Source organism: Paramormyrops kingsleyae, chromosome 11 (assembly GCF_048594095.1).
Source record: "Paramormyrops kingsleyae isolate MSU_618 chromosome 11, PKINGS_0.4, whole genome shotgun sequence".
NCBI classification, from domain to species: Eukaryota; Metazoa; Chordata; class Actinopteri; order Osteoglossiformes; family Mormyridae; genus Paramormyrops; species Paramormyrops kingsleyae.
Window position 1 is genome coordinate 23,787,048 of NC_132807.1, and position 23,931 is coordinate 23,810,978.

The 23,931-nt window shown below is 40.8% G+C and overlaps 1 protein-coding gene across 11 annotated transcripts in view; it reads right to left on the bottom strand.

The window, feature by feature from the left end:
- Positions 1–1,941: 1,941 nt before the first annotated feature.
- Positions 1,942–23,931, bottom strand: part of LOC111858227 (diacylglycerol kinase zeta-like) — an 85,717-nt gene continuing 63,727 nt past the window's right edge. For 10 of the 11 annotated variants that reach the window (XM_023839804.2, XM_023839800.2, XM_023839798.2 and 7 more), the window contains 10 exons: positions 23,259–23,338; positions 22,426–22,486; positions 20,025–20,065; positions 19,593–19,786; positions 8,076–8,110; positions 7,122–7,165; positions 6,768–6,888; positions 4,870–4,906; positions 4,543–4,642; positions 1,942–3,486 (listed from right to left, as the gene is read on the bottom strand). In XM_023839804.2, the coding sequence (XP_023695572.1) occupies positions 3,370–3,486; positions 4,543–4,642; positions 4,870–4,906; positions 6,768–6,888; positions 7,122–7,165; positions 8,076–8,110; positions 19,593–19,786; positions 20,025–20,065; positions 22,426–22,486; positions 23,259–23,338 (830 nt within the window). In that variant the 3' untranslated portion in view covers positions 1,942–3,369. The remainder of the gene's footprint in view (positions 3,487–4,542; positions 4,643–4,869; positions 4,907–6,767; positions 6,889–7,121; positions 7,166–8,075; positions 8,111–19,592; positions 19,787–20,024; positions 20,066–22,425; positions 22,487–23,258; positions 23,339–23,931) is intronic. The other variant, XM_023839801.2, reaches the window with a different exon arrangement.

Below are 23,931 nucleotides of genomic sequence, written 5' to 3' on the forward strand. Positions count from 1 at the left end.
GTACTCAGAGTGCAGCACGGGGGTGGATCAGTAATGGTTTGGGCTGTAATATCGTGGTATTCCCTAGGCCAACTACTTGTTTTAGTGGGGCATGTTAATGCCATTTACTACCAAACCATTCTGGAGAACCATGTTCATCTAATGGTTCAAACGTTGTACCCTGAAGGTGTTGCTGTGTTTCAGGATGAAAATGCACAATAAACAAAGGAAGACTGGTGACAGAGTGGTTTAAAACATGAAAGTGAAGTTGAACATCTCCCATGACAAGCACAGTCATCAGATCTGAATATCATTGAGCCACATTGGGGTGTTTTGGAGGAGCGAGTCAGGACACATTTTCCTCCACCAGCATCACGTAGCAACCTGACCTCTGTTCTGCATGAGGAACGGCTCTGGCCATGGGTCCCTCTGGCCACTGCGCAGGACCCATATCTGTCCCAAGATGAACTGATGCTGTAAGCCTCAAAAAGAGGCCCTACATCATACTAACAAGTTATCATGGTCTAAAACCAAGTACTTCAGTTTCATTGTCCAACCCTAGTACAGTATATAGCAAAATGAAATCGAACGTAGGAAGGAATATGTTGCCAATTACCAATGTGCATTTTGTAATACCCACGTCTTCTTTTGTGTATATAGTCAAAAAAAAAATCAAACCAAATAGCTGTTGAGTGCTCTGCTCATGGTGACACCTGTCACCCTAAACCAAGTGCATCACTCCAGCTGAGAGCCAGATTGTAAGTGTGCGGACATGAGCACATGCGATTCAGGGGCACCACCTGTCATTCACGCCTCTAGCATAACTAGGCTACGTGTTCTTTTGTTTCGTTATATATACAGAAATAAACAACAATCCATGGTTGACCATTAATAACAAGAATGAGAACCAAGAGTTCGCACCAGATTACGGTTTTATGATTGTGATGCATGGTTGATGAACTGATGGTATTGCAATATATACACACCCATACAATTTTAATGGGTCCTAGTGATCTGAATATGAGGAAAATGTTACGTTCAAAAATAAAAAGTGTAATGCAACCTTGATTTTTTAAGTTTAACCACAAATGAATATTTCTGTACTTATGTGAATATTAAAATATTAGCTGTCTTTTTTACTTATTTGAGTTGTGCTGAGATGTAACAGCCTGAGATGTTTAATAGTATGGCTTGTATATGGTCCCCTATAAAGCCCAGAAATCCATTTCCCTCTAACGGTTCTGAATCCATTAACATGACAGAAAAAAGCAGATGGAAAAAAAGGGAAATATTCTGACAAAAATTGCAGATTCTCCCATCTCCTAAACCCGGCCTCGTTCATTTTGACACTTTCATTTTGTGATATCAGCTGTATACACACATTGAGAAAACAAATATCTGAGTTCTGAAATATATTTGTTGTCACTTCAAAAATAGCATAGTGACACCATAAAATGTTCTGAAATGGGAGTGTTTCGAAGTGCTTGGCTTGCAGTTTTGAAATATTTATAATCTTTGGTAACAAAAATAATAAAAAATAGACTGGCAGTAACAAATCTGGTCATGGCTCAATGCATAATACTGTTTGTGCAAAAAACAGGTGAACAAGTGTATTTATAAAAAATATTTTAATTAATTTCTTGGTTTGATATTATGGTATGGTTCCATGGGAATAGTGTAATATATAATTCAATGTGTTTCAATAAATTTTCAGAGTCATGACTATAATGATAAAAGATTTTAAACTTAATGTCCACATTAATGGGCATTTTGGGGAAAAAAGGGTCTCTTTTCATCCATCCTCCCTCACCACTTACCCAGCAGAGCAGCAGTGAGCTGGTCCTTGACGGGGTACCGGGACACGAACACACACACTGCTGGTGTCAAGGAACAGTGCCTTCAGCACTGAGGAAGCACGGAGGCTTCATAAAAGAAACACCAGGAAAAATACTACAGCATAGATTTCCATCTCAGACATTTCTTTAATTCGACATTTTTTATTTTCTGTCACTCAGCATTTTTGGTTTATTTTCTTAATAGTTGACTTTCTTCATTTATTTGACAAGTTTATTGTAACTGAGGATGAGCTAGAAACTGCTTTGAAGAGTGTTTGGTGAATAAGAATGTTTATAAAAACTTTAATATTTGAGAGTGTGTGGCTGCGATTTTCCTCAGGCTTGCATTAAGCTGCAAAACCGCTGCTAAAAGCATGTGTCACAGTGAATGTGTAAGTTCTGGCTGAAAATGTCAAGAGACCTTATTTCATGTTCAGCTTATAACTAAAGCTTTCAGTTATTTTTAAGTCCTTGGCGACCTTGTCACTCTAACACCACAGAAAGGAAAATGCTCTCTACACATTGACACTCAGAATTCTCAAGAAATGTCCAAATAGAAAATCAAACATCCTATAGCAAATCTATTTTAAATGGTTGCAAATAAATATAAAATGTTACATTCCCACATGCAGTAGCACATTTGGTCTACAGTGAGGACAAACTAGTCGAATACAGACATCTGCATCTTTATCTGCACCTAGAAAAAAAATATTCACAGTTTTACATTATAATCATATTGTAGCAAGGCATTACATTGTAATGATATATGCCATGCCCTTAGTAAAACCAGTATGAATTTTAAAACAATGGACCAAAAAACTTAAATGAATAAAGAAAAGCCATGGAGGGCAACAGCAGAAGAGAAGCGTTTAACATGTTTGGGCAGAACAATACGATTACAGCACAGACTTCACAGCTACTGAATAGCACAAATCATACCTCTCTCTGTAGAACATTCATTTATTTCTTTTTGTATTGTACAGAAAAATGTTCAGAGTAAAAAGGTCCTTTTACCTGAAGGTTGAAACAGCAAACTAGCTGGAACAAACAGGTCAGCTAATCACAAAAATATAATTACAACGAAAACCCTCAGTAGTCATGTGAAATGTCTGAGTAATTTGCCGTTTGAAACTGACGTTCTGTCACACTAATGGCTAGACCATGCTTAATGACAAACTTCATTCCCTGCCACAGCCTTTAAAGTTGAAGATATCGCAGATTCACGTATTACCACGGCAATCCATTTTTTTCCTGCATATTTTACATTTATAAGCTTCAGTCTGGAGTTATAGGGCAATTCATTTGGAGAGATATTCTACGTTTACGACCTGATACCTTCCAAAGCCAACTTTGTATCTGTCGAAATTCAGTTGTGCACTGCCTTCATAACTCAATCGGGATATTCAGACAGAAATCAGACACAAAATGCTATTTCAGGAGTCCAGCTATGAAGAAGAAATATCCATTTGGTCCCCCAGAAGTCCTTGTTGCCTCTAACAATACTATCAGTATGTTTTTTTCCCCCAAGACAGTTTGGCACAAAGGGATACAAGCATCACACGGCTGTCTCTTGGTCCTCTCTTTGTATCATCTGGAAGTGCTGTCGGTTCCCCAAGTAGTCTGCCAGATCCTGATCTTCTGACTTCTCAGCGCAGTTTTTTGGTGTGTCACCCTAGAGGGAAAAGCAGCATGTGGTCAATCCTGAAGCAGCTCAACAAGCGTAAGATCAGGAAAAGACTAAAATCCCAGTGTTTCCTAAAAACTCCATCAAGGCCGAGTGTTCCGAGTCAGCTGATTGAGAATTATGGTAACTGTTGGTGCTACACGACCTCTCATTTGACAGAGAGAAATGGCAGGGTAGAGTTTTTTTCCCCCAGAATTCCTCAAGCTATAAATCATAAAAAAAATAAAGCCAGGTTTCTGCAAGATTACATTCATGGCAAACAGTTACCATTATCTGTGCTTGCAGGCGCGACATGCAAAGGATTTGGGGAGGGGGCCAAAATGGCCACTAAGGAAAGTACAGACGTTGCAAACAGCATAAACGGAAAACAAAAGGCAACCTTCTGGGGGTGCCTTGATTTCTGACTGGAAGCTGAAGAAGTGGTGACTGTGTGTTTCAGTGGAAAAGGAGTGGATTCCAGTGTAATGGGTGCGTTTTCCATGTCGTGTGCTGTTTTGTCAATGACGGCAGCATTACATTAATGTGATTTCATGGTAGCCAAAATAGTGCTAATTTGCAGAAAGAGATGTTAGGGGTGTTTGAGAATGGAAAAGGAGTCTCTCATGATCGGGTTCAGAGGCACAACGACAACACAGGCAGGACCCCTGAGTCTAACTAGTGCATTGCAAAGACATATCTGCTTTATCTGTATATTCAGTAATTTCGCAAAAGTGAAAATAAAGGTCTTGGGTTTATTAAGTTCTTTTTCTTTACCATGCTGGGGGAGGGGGAGTTTTTTTTTGCCTGGGGCCCCCAGAGTCCCTAGAATCGCCTCTAATCGTGTCATAAACTTTGGCTGTCACATGGGGCACGAACCCTGTGGTGGTAACTATGATCATGCTGTACCCCAGACTGCTGGACGTCAGTGGAGTAGAGAAAAACATCTATATCCAAGCTAATTAAATAATAAATGAATCTAAGTGACAATGGTCAGTGACAGACGTAAACATCTGCTACGGCCTTCCATTGGGTCGCAGCTTCTCGTACAGCAGCAGAGGTCCTCACCTGCAGATCTGTCTTCATGAGAGATGCTCCAGCCTCCACCAGGTAGTGGCAGATGGTCCTCTGGCGCCGCGAGGCTGCTCTGTGTAGAGCCGTCTCCCCACTGTAATCACAGAGGCCACATCAGTCTCCCTGGTCCATCACTGCTGCGCCACTTAGACCAGACCAAACACCCGGCAGCACTGGGGTAGCAGCTCTTCTTACATCAGCCACAGGGCCACCAGACACGTATCACATCTACAAGCATCTTCATTATCCAATCAAGAGTGGCAGTTTCTAAGGTAGTGATAATACCAAAGGGGTAGTAATGAAAGACTGAATGATACGTACTTCTCCTTTTCCGTTGCATCCAGGACTTCAGTGGGCACTAATCACATATATTAAAAAAGCATTTTAAAAAAAGTTAATGGTTATTTGCATTGTCCATTGCCTTATTTACAGAACAATGGAAAATACTGCTGTCCTGCAGGGTACACATTATTCACAATGAAATGTGCAGACAGTGTAATATAGCATCAGACTATAATAGAAGCAATTTCTGTTTAAAATGGACCTAATATTAATTTAATGCTTTAATTCAAAGTACTGATGAAGGCATTGCATTAGTGTCCCTTTTCTGAAAGGAGCCCCCTGCTGGACAGTTAGTTTCCTTCATTGTTCTCTGGAACAGCGTGAAACACTTTGTTAGTCTTTGCAGACAAGGGTGCTCCTGTTCCAGGTCCCATGTCTCAACGCAAGCAGGATGTTAGAGTATAAGATAACTAGAGCCTGGTAAGGATTCTGCGGATACTCCCTTTGGGAACATTATTTAAAAAGAAAATAAAAAAAAAAATGGAGACTCCAACGGCAATGCTAAGAAAACGTCACGTGACCAGCGCTAGCTGCTGGAGCGGGAATCACATCCACAAGGCTGGAGGTGTGGGCCGTCAGTGCTAACCTCTGAGACACTACGGCTCCAGACAGAGTACCGACTGATATAAATACTTAGGCGCTTCTTTTAGCTCTCTTGTCAGCTGAGCCTAGACAGCATCTGGCGTCAGACTAGTGACAACATCCAGAGAAAGAGTGTGTGTCAGTCGTGCCCACCTGATTACCTGACAGCTACGGTCACCCCCATCTCCAGTGCCTTACCTCCGGAAACAGAGGACCCCCCATTATTACCAGCCATAATCAGAATAGTTATACATCCATCACAATTGTAATTGTTATCTGCGATGTGATGTGAATTGAATTGGGTTTAGATTCCATCATAAATTACTTCCCGGAAGTATAACTGAATCTAAACTGAAGTGGAATTATGAGATATATCAAAATTGACAAACTGGGCAAAACTGTGATTTGATTCCTCATAATATCTACAGCAACCGATTATTGCTAAAAGTGCTATATTAAATGAAATTGTTGGACTGAATATTTGGCATCCCTCGTTTTCCAAAAAGTTTTTTTTTCTATCATGAATGTTTCCTGTACTTTATATGTATGAGTATTAGCTGTCTAAATAATATGCAAAATAACGTCTTGGATCTTAGATGTTTAAGCGCCAATATCAAGCGAGTTCTAGCACCACCTATCAGGTAGCAGAATAGCAGATATGACCAGGCAGCGTCACGTTCGGAAAGATTGCGAAACAGGTAGCCAATTAGAACACAGGACACACTGATAAGCTACAGCCACAGCAAGTGCATAGTGTTCGTTACAGAAATTCAGTCTTTTCACACGATGCAGGGATTAATTTACTATAGTCTCCTAGCAAATATGTCATACAATTACCAAAGAATTGGGACAGACGTTTACCTTTCCAGCCATATCAAACATTATAGTGTTGGTTTGCTGTTTGAACTATTACGCATTCAGGACTGCATACAATGGTTGTTGATTTGTAGACCAGGGAAAAAAATGAGTGAAATTCCTCTACTGATAATGATTAACTATTAAACATAACAGTACATACATCTAAGTCTAATATACCTTAACATGTCTTAAAACATTGCATTCATAGCACTTATAATCGTATAATGTTTGTTATTAATGTATATTATAATGCTTTTATAAAGCATTATGAAGGCACACCTAATGGTCTATGAATGCATTATAAATGCATTATGAAGGTGCACTTGATGTGAATTGTTTCCAATTTTTTTTAAAGAAAACCGCACTTAAGAATGTAAGTGCTGACACGCTGACATTTCCATGTTATAAATCAGATTTTTTTTAAAATCGTCTCCTACCGTTGTCGATGATGTACTTGACAATCTCCTTGCTCCCCACCTCCACAGCATGATGGATTAAAGAGCGACCTGAGGAATCCAGCGCTGTCAGATCTGCCCCTTGCTCATGGAGCGCTCTAAGCTGGAATAAACAGCAGCTGCCATCAGTCACACGCCGGCACAGGACGCCTCACAGTCCACAGCTATCATATGACACCCACACCTTCCCATAGGTCATTCATTTTCACACCTAATCCCTAATAAAAATTCAATAATCAAAATAGCAGAACTACCTTTATTACACGTTAACGCTTATACACGCCTTGTCCGAGGTGGATTTGCCCGCGGTTCGTAATACAACATCCTATTACTTACCCTCTGACAATCTTTGCTTGTCACACATTTTATAAGCACTTCAACTGAAAGGGAAAAAAAAGTTATTACGCAGTCAAGATGTTTCTACTACACATCAGTCCATTTTACAGTCTTTAATGATGAATGCAGATCCATTAAGCCATATGATGTATCTGAAATTGACTATTTCCTCTCCCTGTAGCCCTGTCTGGTTTTTAGCCGAATCATACTGTACGTGTACGAATGAGTGCTGTTAAACATCCCCAAGCAGAAAACCCTCAAGCACCACGTCAGAATCTCAGAAACATTGCAGAAGGTCTATGCTTAACATAGGTACCTTTCCTGTGAACGCACATACTCGTTACCTTACCCACCAAGCTGTTTTTGCCAAAACAGAAGTTACAAAACACGCAAGTAGGACTTTACGGCATAAAAGAAAATTATTTCATTGTCTAAACCTTTCAAACACTTACACATTATCGGTTTGAAAAATGCTCACGGATCTTTTGGGTCCCTCAATGTGAAATAGAAACAATTAACTGAGAGCAATTGTATGCAGCCAAGCCCCTCTAAGAGATGCTTTCCAGCTCACTCCAGAAGCCAGGGAGTATTAGGCCAGAATGCTAATAGAAACGGTGTGAAAGTTAACAACAGCACTGCAGCTCCCCGGGCTTAAATACCATCAAACTCATCTCTCAAATGTCAGGAGGGGGAAAATGATCTGAAAATCTTTTTTGACAGATGCAAATTTAGGTCTGCTCATTACAATAAGTGAAGAAAAAGAACTCTAAACTATAACCTTTATAAAAGCACTTGAAATTCAGACATTCTCTTTAAAGCGAGCAAAGCTTTCCTTCCAAGCCTGTAACTGACAACATTCTCCACACTGTATCATCAGACAGGTGGCCCCATGTTTATGCTGGAAGTAACATCATAATTTACTTCCTGTTGTACAGATGCCGCTGTGTTCCTCACCTTGGTCTGTGTTGGTAAAGGCTGGACTATCAGACCTAAGTTAAAGAAAGAAACAAATGAAAACAGAACACGTTATTTACATTCAGTACTGTAGCTTAAGGGCCTGCAGGATTTGATCATGATTTAAATGACACCCTTTCCCCTGGTGTGGATCTGTTTCAGCTTGAAATAGAGCAAAGTAGAAAAGTGCTGAAGTATGCAAAGTCTCCTTGGAGGCCTAACTAGTTGTGATCCCAAATCTATAAGAAGTGACATTAAGGGCTCATTAAACTGGATAAAAGTTTGTTTTTGCCCATAATTTTGGGCACAAGTGTATTTTGTGGGGAATCATGGTAAACAAAATAGGGGGGAAATTAAAATGGACCAAACATTCAGCTTCTGGTCTCAATCACCGTATAAGGGGTCGAAAGAGAGCTGGTCTGAGTCAGGAAAAGGGCAGGTCTGGACAGTGTCTACCATTGTCCTTGAGTCTCACCCCTCCTCTCTCTCTCTCTCTCTCTCTCTCACACACACACACACACACACACACACACACACACACACACTCAGTCAGGTAAACATATCCTTATGGGGACCGCTCATTCATTTCTATGGGAAAAATGCTAACGCTAACTATGACAACCTTAACCCAACTCACGGATTTTTATAAAATAGAGTTTTCCCATATGGGGAACAGGAAACTGATCCCCATACGGGGAAAAAAGCTTTCATCACATTGTGGGGACATTGTGTCCCCATAAGGTAAGGTATACCTGCACACACACACACACACACTGTTCCTTTCTGTCATAATGGCAGCAGCTACAGAATCGATACTCTATGCGCTGTATTCTGTTTGCTAAGGGACTATATGGTGGGCCGGAGGAGGTTCCAAAGTGCCCCCCTCCCCCACACCGCCCTCAGGTACACTGCAAATGCTGACCAGGGAAACATACTGGCTCTAATTAAGCACAGTATTGGACTTTTTCCAGCTGGGGGACCTTTCACCCAGTTCCTCCATACCTCCTTCTGCCTTTCGAGTATCACTACAAGATGTCATAGGTTACCTTCAACATTGTCTAAATTTTCTTACATTTCAGGGTTACTTTGCATCGGGCCATAAAAATAACTAAAGGATGGGCAGTGTTTATATTCTGAATATCACTGGAGAAATGTGTAGTTTCAACATTTTTTTTCTACTGCAAAAATAACAGGGTCTTAAACACATAAATTATGAGAAGGACCTTTTTCTGACATTTCTGAGATGGGCTGGATGTACGTATTGTCCTGGGATTCTGTCTACACAGCATATAAGGATGTGTTCCCATATCTTTGTTGCTAGGGTAGCAGACTGGATCCATATTAAACAAGAGGTAGAACAATTTTTTTTAATGCTTAATTTTTTAATTTGTGATCATTGGAGTATTCACAATAGTACAGTTTATTTATGGTTATAATTGCTTTTCCTGAACTCGAAAAGCGTTATAGAGTTAAACATAAGACACTTTGGAAACATGAGTATTTAAGACACTATAGCATTTACAATTTTTTTCCAGCTAACTTTCGCCAAATGCTCAGTTTCTCCAAGATCTTTAATGCCAAAACTGCCACAATATTTAAGACAAAGAGCCACCTTCACTAGAAACTAATCCTAGGATGTCAAATTAAATTAGAATGTTCCATGAATCAGCAGCCCTTACATAGCACAGTTAGTTTATGAAACAAATAAACTGAAAGTATTCCTCAGACAGGTTCATCTTTTCAGGGCAAAGCACATGAAAACACAGCTCTTAGCTCAGGTGCTCCAGTCAGGACAATCCTTTTGTCATCAAACCATCCCACCATTAGAAACAGTGGACCCAGTGCTTCCCAATCCGGTCCTCGGGGACCCGCAGACAGTGCATGTTTTTGCTCCCTCTCAGTTCCCTGCTGTCTGGCTGGGAGGGAGCAAAACTATGGACCGTCTGTGTGTCCCCGAGCACCGGGCTGGGAAACACTGCCTTAAATTTGCACGCCACATATATGCGTACACTTTATAAATACAGAACACTTTAAATCAAATGAAGATCTACAAACTAGTTTGCTAAGAAACATTTAGAACTGAGAGCTTTCGTCCACCTGCCCTGCCAACAAATCTGAACAACCCTCCTCGCTCTTCAGGGTAAAAATGTTTTCGGGCCATAACAACCAGAATGAGGGAATACAAAGGCGCCATTAGAAGAAAAGCAGCAGAAGCCCACTGCTGGCACAGAGATCAATAGCCCCCATGAAGACTCCACTCACTGCAAAGCTGTGCACGGAACAATCAGCGCAAAAACACATAAGCAATTACAACAGCTCCTCTGTTGCTTGGCATGCAATGAAAATGAATTAAAGTAAAGTAGAAACAGAGGCAGAATTATTGAAAATAAAAGAACCACTTCAAGACCAGAACTTGTCTTGGGGGGAGGGGGTCCGATTCTGTCTGCCTCCCATTTGACTGTGTGCCATCCCAATGGGGGGGGGGGGGGGGGCAGGGGGCTTTGCTGCTCACCCTATTCCCCTCTCAGCATCCACTTACTGCAGCCCCATTAGGATGGTGCTCAGTGAGCCATGTGCAGGAAGCCCACAGCTCAGCTGGTTGCAATTTAGCACCTCCAAGGTCATTAACACAAATGGCCTTCACATGGGCCTGAACCTCCTAATGGGGGAGGAAGACTGCTTCTCTTAAAAATAAGCTTTAATTGGCAAAACCCGGGACCCGCAGGTCAACGGGATCATGAATTTGGGTGCCTGAAATTAAAGATGCTTGAAACATAGTTCATAGTATAACCTGATAAATTATTTTTAGTAAGTTACAATGGCAACACTCATATGTACTCACACTTCATTCTTTCATAGTACAAAGTTACTTATGTGTGTATAAATACAATATTCTTTAGCTCAGCTCCTGTGAAAAACACTTGTATACTCTATGTATGTGCAAAACATATTTTCAAGAACTCTGGAACAACTTGAAAGACATGAAAGCTCTTAGGAAAATGGTACGTCTTCCTGTAAACATGTTTTTCCTCCCAATAAACTAACTTTATACAGGTTTCATGTGAATAAGTACGCCCTTAAGAGTTTCGCCGCAGAAGGCACTAGAGAAATGGTACAGTTCCTCAGGATGTCTCAGGCCAGTAATTATGTTATCTCAGGACAACAGCGAGCATGGTTTGAACATGGTTCTGACAGCTTACCCATAATGCACCTGGGACAGTTTGACATGAATATGATGCAAAATCCAATTAAGACAACAACCTTCGTCACCATACTCATCCTCCATTTGACAGACAGAAATTAGACACAGCATATGGCCTGGCATATAACTGAACGTCAGGAGACAATAGCTTACTTATAATTAGCACGTACGGAAAGTTATTAAAATAAGGTAATAGCAAGCCTGTATGAAGAGCCGATTCAGCTGCCTCTAACTGTTCGCCTCGGAGGAAATGGCATCAAAGGAAACAGCCATCTGGTGGTGATGTTTTTCACAGAAACATTGACAATTACAGAGGAGACAGGAGCCCACACCACTATAAATATACCGTGAGACAGCATGATATGAAACAGCTGTCTTGCCCCCATAGGGGTCTCTCTTTGGTGGTGTCTTGTCAAGGTAACGGCTACGACTTAGCCTGGGTACAAATGTTAAACAGCCTTTTTTTTTTATCATTAGCAAACCAGCCTCTAGTTAAAAAGCTGGCCTCTGAGCTGCCGGCCCCCCAACGTTTGGTATAACATCGCAATTAGCAACACCATCCCAAAGTGTCTGCATTAAACTATTAAACTATGGCCGTCTGAGAGAGATGTAGTAGCAGGGGTAACAGATGAGTCTACCGCCTTACACATCGCCCTGAATGGCTAGATATTAAGGCCAGTACTGATTTCAAATAATTGGGAATTGAAGATGCTTTCAAGAGTGGTATTTTATTTCCTTGTTGAATTCACCTAGCATGGACATGGGAGCTCGTTCCAGGAAGAGAGGGGGGTCTTCTCCCGGAAATCCCAATCTGCATACAGCCTTCGTTTAACTCCAAATGCATCTCATTAAGTCTTTGTTCTCTGAAGAGGAGGGAAAGTTTTGCAAATGGCGAAAGAAAAAACAGGGCAAGAAACAATTGGCTCTTTGGATGAAGGGCAAAAAGAAGGCTAGAAGATGATATATTCTGCTAAATCAGGGGGAAATTACCTAGTATGCTAAGCTGTTGCTACGATGGTACATCATCTGCTCATGCATACTTAAGTAAACAAAAAATTGCATATAATCACATAATGGATGCTATCCATAATTAGCGACATGGCCTATAAACATTAGAAATTGTTGTTTATATAACAGAATAGAGCTCTCAGGGACTGTCTGGCATGCATTAACTTAAGCCATTGTGCTCATTTTTCCCCCCATGTTTAAAAGCATTGCCAGAAAGGTTTATTTTTGCGCGCCACTATGTCAAAGTGGGCCCGCCTTGTTTATCCTGCCACTGGTGACTTCTGCTGTGCACTTAGCTGGAACCCTTAAATGTGCGCCCTGCTGATAGCAAAGACACGTCAAGACTTAGGGACAGTAGGAACACACGTAAATAAAGCAGGGATTCGGCCCGTTCCGAGCGTCCAACAGGACAACGGCTAAAGCACATACGAAGAATCTTCCCGCCACAAAAATGCAAATTTGCACAAAACGGGAATGGAGTCAACAGCCAGAAGTGCAGGTGATGGACCATCGAAGACATGTTTCATAGATTTAATGTTAAAGTAAAGAGCATGGTTGAAGATATAACAGCAGAAAATGGTTAGAAAAGGCACCTGTAGATGTAGACTGGACGTTTATGGGGCAGGAAAACCAAAAAATATGCAGTGGATGCAGAGTTAGACCTGCTCAGGGAGGTCTGTAAAGTTAGAGCTAGCATTCAAGGGACAGTGGATCTGCTGCCCATTTTCACACTCCTGTCCCTAGGAAGCTGCTCTGAAACCTGCAGCAATTTTTTTTATCAGCATGACGAACACCCCTCTTTCAAAATCATAAAACTAAACACAAAGCAATAAGTAGATGAGTAATCATGTTTGTAAAGATCACATGGTGTGTACAGTAAAGGAGTATGCCTTTAAATAAAGATAAATGATGTTACGGTGGATGATGAATGAATGTTGCACATAACTAGACACAATGTATTGCTTATATAATAATCAATGGCAATCATGGCTTCTCAGGCTAATTTACAAAGACTAAGAAGTAAACGTCAAATAGGAGTGTTTACTGTTAGTGGTGCTATTATACTCCAGTCAATACAGTAATATGTTATTTTGCATAATTACTCTACATTTTTCAGTATGACTAACTGAGGGTGCCATCGCACTACACTCTTCAAACACAGAAATGGGACATTAGCACATCCCCCAAAAATGCACATCGGAAACGGGAATGTAAATTTGGGACAGGCCAGTGTTCTGTCTGCCACTCGGAGAGGACATTAGAATATTTCATCTTGTTAGCCTCTGAATGGGTGGCGGTAATATACTTCCATGAACAAAATTGTGAGCGTGATGTGAATTTTCAGTGCTCCATTTGTAAGTCAGCTACCCGTATAAAGAGAAAATTTTGTATTTTAACAGCCAGTTTCTCTGCTACTATTATATTTTGAAGATGGTGACAGAACCTGCAATTGGAGTTTGACAGGGTTTGATTGTAAGACTGGGAAGTTCAGTTAGACATTGAGGGTCTGTGTCAGTATTTAACTTTTAATTCTCCTACTTGCTAGTCTTGACAACTGATATAAAAGCAAATTGATGCCACCAGTAATAATCACAAATTTCACATTACTCTCCACAAGTAATTTCTTTGTTCAGTGGACTATGATTAATGGGACTGATTATGAAAAAATATACAGGTATAAATTAGGTGGTTCATTTTTTTCTTTTGAAGAGCATCCTCCATGGAATGTGATTTCTTACTGCTCATGCCATTCATTTAAGGCCATATCTCCATTTAGACTTGCTAATATGTAATGCATTACTTTCCTAGCATACTTTCTAAGCATCCTGAGATGCTAGCGATACTATTTACCACTGTTAGGAAAATAGTAGCTATATTGCATCAGTTGTGTTTTTAAATCACACACTGACACATTAGTAATGACAGAATGGAAGGGTATCCAAACTGACGATCTTTCTAAGAACGTTCCAGTGTGCATAATAACCATGGATCTATTTGGGCCAAAGGTACCATGGTACCATGGCACTGGGTGGGGCTTGTAATGCCATGGTTCTCCATGGTCTCCAGACTGATTCTCAACTGTTAATTATAAGCTGCTATTGGGAACCTCCATTCTGACGGTGCAGAAGAACAAAGCTTGCTAGTGATTGGATGTCCTGGTGAGAGGAAGAGATGGGGAATGGAAGATGGGCAAGGGAAAGGAGTGTGCTCCTCTGAGTGGTAATATTGAATAAACAGAACCCTATTTAGTGATTAACCCAATAAAATCACACTGAACTGGGGCCAACTGTGGCTTCTGTGCAGTTCCAGGATGCCTCGCACCTAAAGCGGCCCGGATTTGTGGTCTTCTGGGAGTTGCGGTCCACCATCGCCTCGGCGACAGAGCTGTCGCTGGAAATACGCTTGTGTCACATGGACCTGCGGAGCGAAAAGGATTCTGCGGGCAGGAGCAGGGGCTGAGAGAGGTGCAGGGGACAAAGGCACGCCATGCAGGAGGATGGGCCATTGTGATGAGATTAGGCTGCGAGAGAGCAGGGGCGCACTGGAGCCCCCCTCCGCATCACGGGGGGGAGAGCGCACAGCACCCAAAGCCTTGCTGTCTGCTTCGTTATTTTCAAACGGCTGCCCAGACGACTATGTCTTATCATTTAGCAGAAGGAGTGCAGGGGGGGTTGCACCGTAAATAAAGCCCTCACAAACAATGGCAGCGACTACGTCCCAAGTATTCAAAAGAAAATGAAAAAATCTACCAGTGGCTACCAAACTAGCTTACTACCCATGAGGAAAACGGCTGATTATGATTGGTCCTTCTACTAATCTTTTCTTCGTTGACTTCTTGTTACCGGTGTCTTCGTTAAAAAAAGTAAACAAAAAAAAGGCTTTCTGATGCACTCTCTTGGGTACTGCAGTGAGAGTCTTTCAGCATCACCTTCCCCTGCAGTCCCGGTCTCCTCTCGCTTTCGCTACCATTTCAGGGTTTTTGCTCCTACATAGCTCTTCCTGCCTCTCTTAAATACTAAAACGGCCTGCTTAGCAATTCAAATGAGAATAATCGCTCGACACACATGGAAAATAACTATAATAATGATTGGTTCTGGATGAGTGATATAAGCTCTTTTGACAGAGAGAGGGCTCTACCACCCCACATCTCTTTCTCACCAATATTGGATTAAGAAACATTCGCGCTGGAAAAAAGAAAAAAGAAAGTAGAAAACGCCGTAATAGGAACTGAACGTAAGCTGATAGCAATATCAGGTAGCTGCAAAATTTTATGAGTAAACGCTTCCCCCAAACCTTGTAAAACTACATTATAAGTAGCAGTCTACTGTGTGCGCACACTTTCAAAAATGTGTTAGTAGAGCATAATACCTAGGAGATCTCCAAAAAACTCTCACAAGACGCAGTAGCTGCGACAATACCAGCAGCTTTAAAACAATCCATTGTTACAACACAACCTTAGATTTGCCAGATCGAAACCCAGAACATATTTAAAAATGTGAAGAAAATATATTATGCCAGAGATCAGACAGTAACAGTCCTTATCGCCTCCTCTTTATTAAATACATTAATCTAATTAATTGTTAATTGTACATAACCTTAAATTAGATTTTATTTGCCTTACATAAGTCAATCCATGGACAATGCTGACAGTACAATAATAGACCCTGAAACTTAACACATAACTACAGGCTTATCTATGTAAAAAAAATCCGTCCAGAGAATCGCAACATAGCATCTTCTTTTGGAATCCAGGCACACATGTGAGAAGAGTTTAGAATGTCTGCATTGTGGGAGAGGAGGACCTGGCGTCCGTCCATCTGCAGAAAGACACCATGGCAGTCTTCAGACTCAGACGCTCATGAAGTGCGCTGTTCCGCATCACCACCAGTAGAAATCTGACATTGTGAGGTCTTCATTAAATTAGCAGCATTTTCATGTCAAATTCTGCTGCAGCTTAAATTTGCACAGAGGGGATTTTTTTTTTTTAATTTATTGAAAATTTTGTGACATGCTTATTAACAGTGACTTGGCTGCCTAGCAACCAATTTGTTTCAGAGGATGTACAGCAAGCTTCAAATGACCCTTGTGGTTCATTTTTCCACCAACTACACAGGACCTTAGGGCTGATTCTTTACAATTGCTGCCAGTGTGGATCCCGTTTCATTTAGATACCTACAAATTTTGAGGACATATACTGCAACTTGAACTTTGAAACCCTTTGTGCTTTATTTTGTGAAGATAGAATTTAAGCGACGCATTGAGTAGAGCCCAAAAGAATAAACCAGTCACTGAACTCTCCGGTCACTTTCACTATCCTGTCCATACTCATACACAGACAGCCCTGTTCACTTTCATATAGGAAAATAAATCCCCTGTAGAAGGAGGGGTCTTGAAAATCAGCTGTTCTCCCAAAAAATGCATCAGGCTCCGTCCAAAATTTGCTATTGCTTGCTAGATTCTTCCTACTTTAAAATCAGTACTACACACAGGGCTGGATTCAATAACAGAACTGACCTTTGAGTTTGCTTTGAATTCTTTATCAATTGAAGACACCATATATGGATAATTAGTGAAAACCAAGGCTCTTATAGAAGGTCAAAGTCAATATATTCAGGAGACTTGAGTGATATGCAGAGGAGAGGTGAATGACAGGGAGGCATACAGATTTGTTTTGGCAGGGAGAGTGAACAGGTCCATCTCTGAATGAGCTCTGTCTGCAGACTTCCAGCGGGGCCTTCAGCAAGGGGCTCAATATAACAGGACAGCAGGGGGGGCAAATGCAAAGGGAAGAGAAGATGCTGGCATGCATGAGGATGGGAGGGCAGGAGAAGAAAGGCAAGGCTAATACTTTTTCTTTATAGGAAAGAGACAGCGGGAGTGAGAGAAGACAGACCTCTGGTCTTACCTTCTGACTGCGGGCTGGTCCCAGTCTCACAAGAGGGGTGGGAAGGTGGGAAGGTGAAGGTAGAAAGCAGAGAAAGACCTAGGACTGGTGTTGGGGGGGGGGGGGTCCCCAACAATGCAATTGGGCCACATGCTCTTTTTCTCTCGACCTGATCACATGATCTCTGACCTCATACGAGTGAAAGCAGAACCCATTTTCCCGTGGGCTTCCAACAATTCCCACAAGCTTCGGAAGCCCGAGAGGCTCCACAGACAACAGAAGTCAAAACACCAAACATGTACGAACAACCGTTAATGATGCATTTTAGTAAATGCAGGAACAGTGTGTGAGAGTTTAAGCACATTTAAGGACATTTAGCATTCTGCTGTGCTGTTGGGCGCAAGAGGAGAGAGCAATGGGAAAATTACAAGCAGATTTGCAGGAAAGGACACCATGTTTTGTACCATTATACCAATTCACTAGTTACACTCCTCTACTCTAAATCAGCACAAAAAAACATCACACAGTTTACATACATTGTTTACACAATGAAAATGAATTTCAATTACCATATCTGGTCTATCAGCCTACTCATACCTACATAACTACCCTACTCTCAAAAGCTGTATCACAATCTACATTATATAATGTGTTTGATGGGATTTATTTAGTAAAAATAACATTTAGTTCATAAAAATATCCATGTTAATCCATTTCCTTTGGCACATTTTACAAGCCTGAATAAAATCCAGGTTTATTCATGAAACATATTTAAATGCAACAGAGAAACTAATAAAATGTTCAACCAGTAGTCTATGCAGGAATTTACCTCAAAAGGTTAAACCCAGTAAAGTTCACAATGAAGATCATTTCCTATTCTTTCAATTATGTTTTCTTTAATATTCAGCCCTCACAAGATTTAGGGGTCAAAGGCAAAAGAACAGCTCATTGACAGCATCACAATGCTACAAAAGACTACAATAGTCCCGGTCAACAGGGAAACTCTCTTCAGAGTAGTTCAGAAGGGACCTGAAAGGGACAGACAACAGATCCTGGACCTGATTATACCTAAACGTGGTTGTTAAAATGGTAGTTAATGTCCTCTGATTAGTTTTGTATGTTTTACGACTTGAAAATCCATCTACTTTGGTCACTTCTTTCCTGTGCTGCGGTGTCCTTTCATGTTAACTTTAATTACTACAATAAACCCCAGTGCAAACCCTTAAGATCCTGTTATGCACTCCAGCCCAGACAATTGTGCTGGATGTCCACGAGCCTGTGAGTGCCCAAGTTTGGACACCGTCTCTGCACAAAGTCACAGCGAATGCCAAAGCCCAGGAAGCAAGCCTCATAATTAATTTTTTTTTTGAAGGACCTAAGAAAAGCACAGAATTTGCACTTGAGTCAACCTCTTGTTAAATCTTCACCCAAATGATTACCTCCCCAGTCGGAGCACCAGACGGCTGGTCTCCTCGGGTGAAAACTGAACAAGCCCAAGGTGAATAATTAAGAGGAAAACAGCAATTAGAGAAAGCTGAGGATTTAGGTGCTTTCAGTCCATTCCAGACTTTCACAACTATTTCAGAACCAATAAGCAACCAAAATGTCACTTCTCTGAAAGCAGTGACCATTAGAACACTTATTTTTATTTATTTAGCAGATGCATTTGTCCAAAGCCACATACAACCGCGACGGATAGTACATCTTAAGCATAAAGCTGTCAAAGACCCAAACAGGCACAATTGCAACCTTGCTGAGCTTCAAATGAAGGACTAGTGAGATGCAAGTTAGCATTGGAACAGGAGCTACACAATAACTGCCAAAACGATACTGCAAAATGCACCAGAAGTAAAACTGATTCTTAGTGTTCACAGTACTTTATTTGTCTAGTTACCAAACTTCAAACAGCGCTATTATTTACAAAGAGTAACCACAGCATTAGTGGCTTAATTCAAACTAACACACTATTTTAAACAAATTGCTATTAATTCAAGAGCCAACTGCTTAAGAAACTGAATGTATAAATTACATAAAACGTACACTCATGCATTCAACGGTCTTTTGTGTATTTCATACTGCACTTGAAGAAAACTGGTGAACAGCAACTGCAATCTATTTAAACTGGTACTGTTTGCAGAAAAAAATCAATATCATAACCCGACTGTCAAAAAATGGGTTTTTTTATTCCTCTAAGTATACTGTATTAAGTATATTTCTGTGCCTGCCTGCATGTAATGACTGAAGTGCAATTACATTAAAAAACTGGTGGTTTATTGATAAAATAGTAAATGTCATGCATTTGTTCACAAACACAGTTGAAAAAAAAATACAAAGCACATTTTTTTGTATTCGAATTCCCAGACAGTGACGTTTTTGAATATGTGTAAAGAAAAAGAAAAAGAAAAACATTGCAACCCATTACCTGGGGGCTGACGAGGAGGGTGGAGAAGAGGATTCTGGGAAGGCAAACTGCGTGCTCCCATCTGGGTATTCTCCCGAGGACTCGACCAGATGAGGCATTCCAGGAGAAGTGCCAACCGTCTCCTTCACGACCAGCTCCGGGTCCAGGATGAATAGCTCATCTTGGGAGAGGTCTGTTACATAATTCAAGTGCTCCTACGGAAGAAGAACAAGCAGGACACTTTTGCCATTAGCACATGTACTTGACCCCTGTGACTCAGGCGATCAAATGATGGAGGAAAGAGAAGACATTCCTCTCATCCCCTCAATCGACAACGGCGGCAACAGCTACTTAGAAACATTCAGTCAGAAACAAGTCAGAAGCAACAAAATTACAGACAACTGACAGACTGTACTAGTCTGTATTTTATTTCATAACCAAATACCACCTTACCTGAGCTCGATCTATTCTGTAAAATCGATCTGCTGTTGTTGCTGCAAAGACACGATACAGAGATTTTAATGATTTATAGGCTTCTGCTCACAGAGGAGGCTACTGTTGGAAAGCATCACAATAAATGTAACATGGTCTAGCACAATGTTTCTCAAACCAGTCCATGGGGACCGCCAGTTGGCCACATTTTTGTTCTCTCCCAGTTCCCTGGGAGTTGGGAGTGAGCAAAAACGTGGATCATCTGGAGGGCCGCAAAGACTGGTTTGAGAAACACCGGTCTAGCATGTAGCATTCCAGCTGTGGTCTGGAATTCCAGGAAATGGGGATAAGATTTCATTTTCTGGTCGAATCTTCTGGACTGTTTCCATGTAGCCATGAAGTTTAAGTTATTATGAAGTTAAGTTAATACTAATTGTGAAATATGATGGGACAGGACTTCTCAATTCTGGTCCCTCAGTGTCACCAAAAGTGCATAAATCTCACCCAACCTCGGTCCTCAATTGATTTGTTGGAGTATTTATTTAGCTAATGTCATGTAACCTTTCATTTTGGCAGAAAATTCAACTATTAATTACAAATGTATTTTAAAACCTCGTTGGGACATCACAGGGCACACCTGTGCTGAGACTATCTAATTTTGGCAAGTTTAATAACCCTGCAAAACAAAAGAGGAAGAACAGGACCTTGTATAATGAGGCCATTGAGGAGAAAGTGTCAGTGTTAATCGAGGGTGTGACTTTACTGGAGTGTCTCCAAAGCAATGATAATGAATAATGAATAATGAATGAATGAATGAATAACATCAACTGGAACACTTTGGGGATAAATGATTATTTTGGTCTTGTCATGCCTGTCATGCCAAAGAGGCGACTGAAGGCTGTTTACAGACTGAGTGGATCCTAAGCCAGCAAATATTAACTAACAAAAACAGTTACACAAAATCTGCTGTTGCTTCATGTTGTTAAGACTGCCATTAGATATATGTTTTAGTCTATGAAAGAATTTTTAATGTATGAAAGTAGAAGGCCAAATTTACCACAGACAGATTACTGAACAACAATGTTGCATATCATGCTGCATATCTTCACATCTCATAGGCTTTTGTAAGTCTAGGTGTTGTATTGTTACTCTTTTCAGCCAATTAACTGCTTATCGTTTCCATGGTGCCATTCAGAAGTACTATCGTATTGTCGTTTATTTATTATTTCTGTGAAGTGTTAATGGGGTCAAGCACAGGTGAAGTGCAACTCAAGGCAAAAAAAGCTTAATTTATTAGCCTTGGGTACTGCCCATGCATCTCTGTGCTCCAAGGCTACACAGCCGACACAACCTTCGGGATACTTGAGAGCTTGATAAATGACCGGACTGTTAATGCATATAAATTTAAAACTGAATGCCGTAAAAAAAAAAAAAAATGTGTATATATGTGTGTATATATATATATATATATATATATATATATATATATACACACACACACACACACACACATATATATATATATATATATATATATAAAACTGGTTGCTAAAGATTTCTTCAACAATCTTAGTTCAGAAGGACCATGGATCAATTGATGCTGCAAGAAAGAAGGTAGCCAGTGGAATAAGATAAAAAATAATGGTTTAAGCCTAAGAACAAGGAACTGATCTTTTCAAAGAGCTCACAAAACTGAGAGGAACCTCAGTTCACAGCTTCAGCTGAGGATGTGACAGGAATATGGTCCCATTATTGTCCCTATGCAGTGGGCCTCCTACCACTGTGTGCTCAGCAAAACTATTGAAAATAGCCTTATTCCCCAGGGTGGGAACATTCTGCTATTTCACATTTCAACAGCAAAAGCCACGCTCAAGGCTCACTGTGAGATGGCTTCTTTAGCTGTAGCCAAATGAACTGCTGTTCTGGGATTCAATTAGAAAGTCTAAAATAATCAAAATGACCAACTGGAATGCACAGAGCAGCTTTGTGCAGCTCGCAGAAAAAGAATCTGAGCAGGGAAGTCTGACAGGGATGGAGCACAATGACAAGAGTACTATGACCATCTCCATGACAACGCCACAGAAAACACTGTTGGCAATTGTTACCAGCATACTATTTCTACAAGCCGAATACCCACAAAAGCAAAGTATAATGATGCAGAACTTCCCTGCCTTCCTTGCACAGACTGAACCAGATCCCCATAGCTTTCAGAACAGTAGGGATCAGTAGTACTAGTAGTTTTGTGTAACTTTGTAACTTGACATGTTGTTCCGCATCTGCTGTATGAATGGTTAGGTTCTGGCATCAAAGCAACATCTGATATTTTTACAGTACTTTTAAATGGAGGGCAAAAAATGGGTTAAAATCAGTGAAATACCACTATTCAAGAAGCCTGACGTTTTTGTTGGGGAGGGGTACTCACAGTCTAAGAAGCACCATTTGGTTGAGAGCTTCTGTGTCCTTGACTTTGTACCATCATCCCCCTAGAAAACAAACAGAAAGGTACCCTGGGGTCAGTAATGCCGTCTAACCAATTCCATATTATGCTTCTATATTGGTACAACGGTAGCTTTACAGCCTGCAGCCATAAATATATATATAACAGGGTCATTTAACAAGGTAAGAAGAACTTGAGGCTTTCAAGTGATATTTCAATAATTTAGGATTGTGAAAGTCAAAAGCTGCCCAGGATGCAGTCTGTCAAAGAATTAATTTCAGGAGTGTCAAAGCACACTGTCTCTCCCCCTGCTCTCATTATCAAAAGCAAATTAATAATGACTGACGTGCAAAGCTTTTTTTTTTTTTTTTTTTTAATTTTGGGGAACAAGAGCAAAACAGGAATCAAATTAAATTAAAATTCTGGGCAGAGCTTAAACATTGACTCTTCTTCCAGTTATTTCATCTCAGTCTTGAAACAGAGGAAGTGTGATGCTTTGGTGTATTACTGTTTACACCTAAACATGCATTTCCTATGATGGTGTTGAAGGATTTTTGTACTGGTTTGCCTAACTGTCACATCAGAGCAGAATACAAACCAGCAGGACATGAAGGTGACAGAGGCCCTGAGCAGGGACAATGTGGCAGGGCATTGAGGGACACTGGCGGCAACCTTGGTCTTCACCAACCCCTGTCTTCATCAGACCAAGCCTTCCTTTCACATTCTACCATTCTTTTGACTAATTTTTTGTGATTCTTCTTCAGAATCCCTCTCCTAATCCCCCCTCACTGCCCCGTCGCACAGAACTCTCTCTTTACCTCTTGTAACCTCTCAATGTGAGAGCGACAGGTCTCCAGGTCACTGTCTCCTGGGACAACAATGATGCCCAATGGGATTGCTGGCAGGGATGGACAGGAGATAGGGTGCAGTTAAAGTTTAACATTGCTACCATACAACTCTTATACAATATAAAAGCACATTATAAATGCCTCTATTAAACAAATACTTAGCCCATTTCCTCTTTCGAAGAAAAGACACATGAGCCAAGACAATACCCAGTAAAAACAGTGAAACAAATCATATATAGACATAGACACACACACACACACAAAATACCAAAACACTGTGAAACGGTTAAGTGTGTAAAAACAGAATCATTAAAAGGTAAGGTAAAATGCATTACAGTATACTTCTTTTCAAATACAGAGAATCTGGATATTCCTTCCAGATGAATTTCTCCAGGAATCCAGATACTCCCCGAGCAGGAACACTGCACAGACCCATAGCCCCACCCCCTCACTGTCACACTGCAGGACCAGCTGACTGGCCACCGTTCAATGCTGAAACTTTCTTGGAACCCTAAGGTTTAATTTAAAAACATACGTAAATGTTAGACGTGTTTCCGTGGCTAAAGTGAGCGAGCGTGAATACTGGCAGCGGGGCTGGAAAGCCATAACTCTCTTCCTCAGGACGTCTCTGAACTTTCCCTGC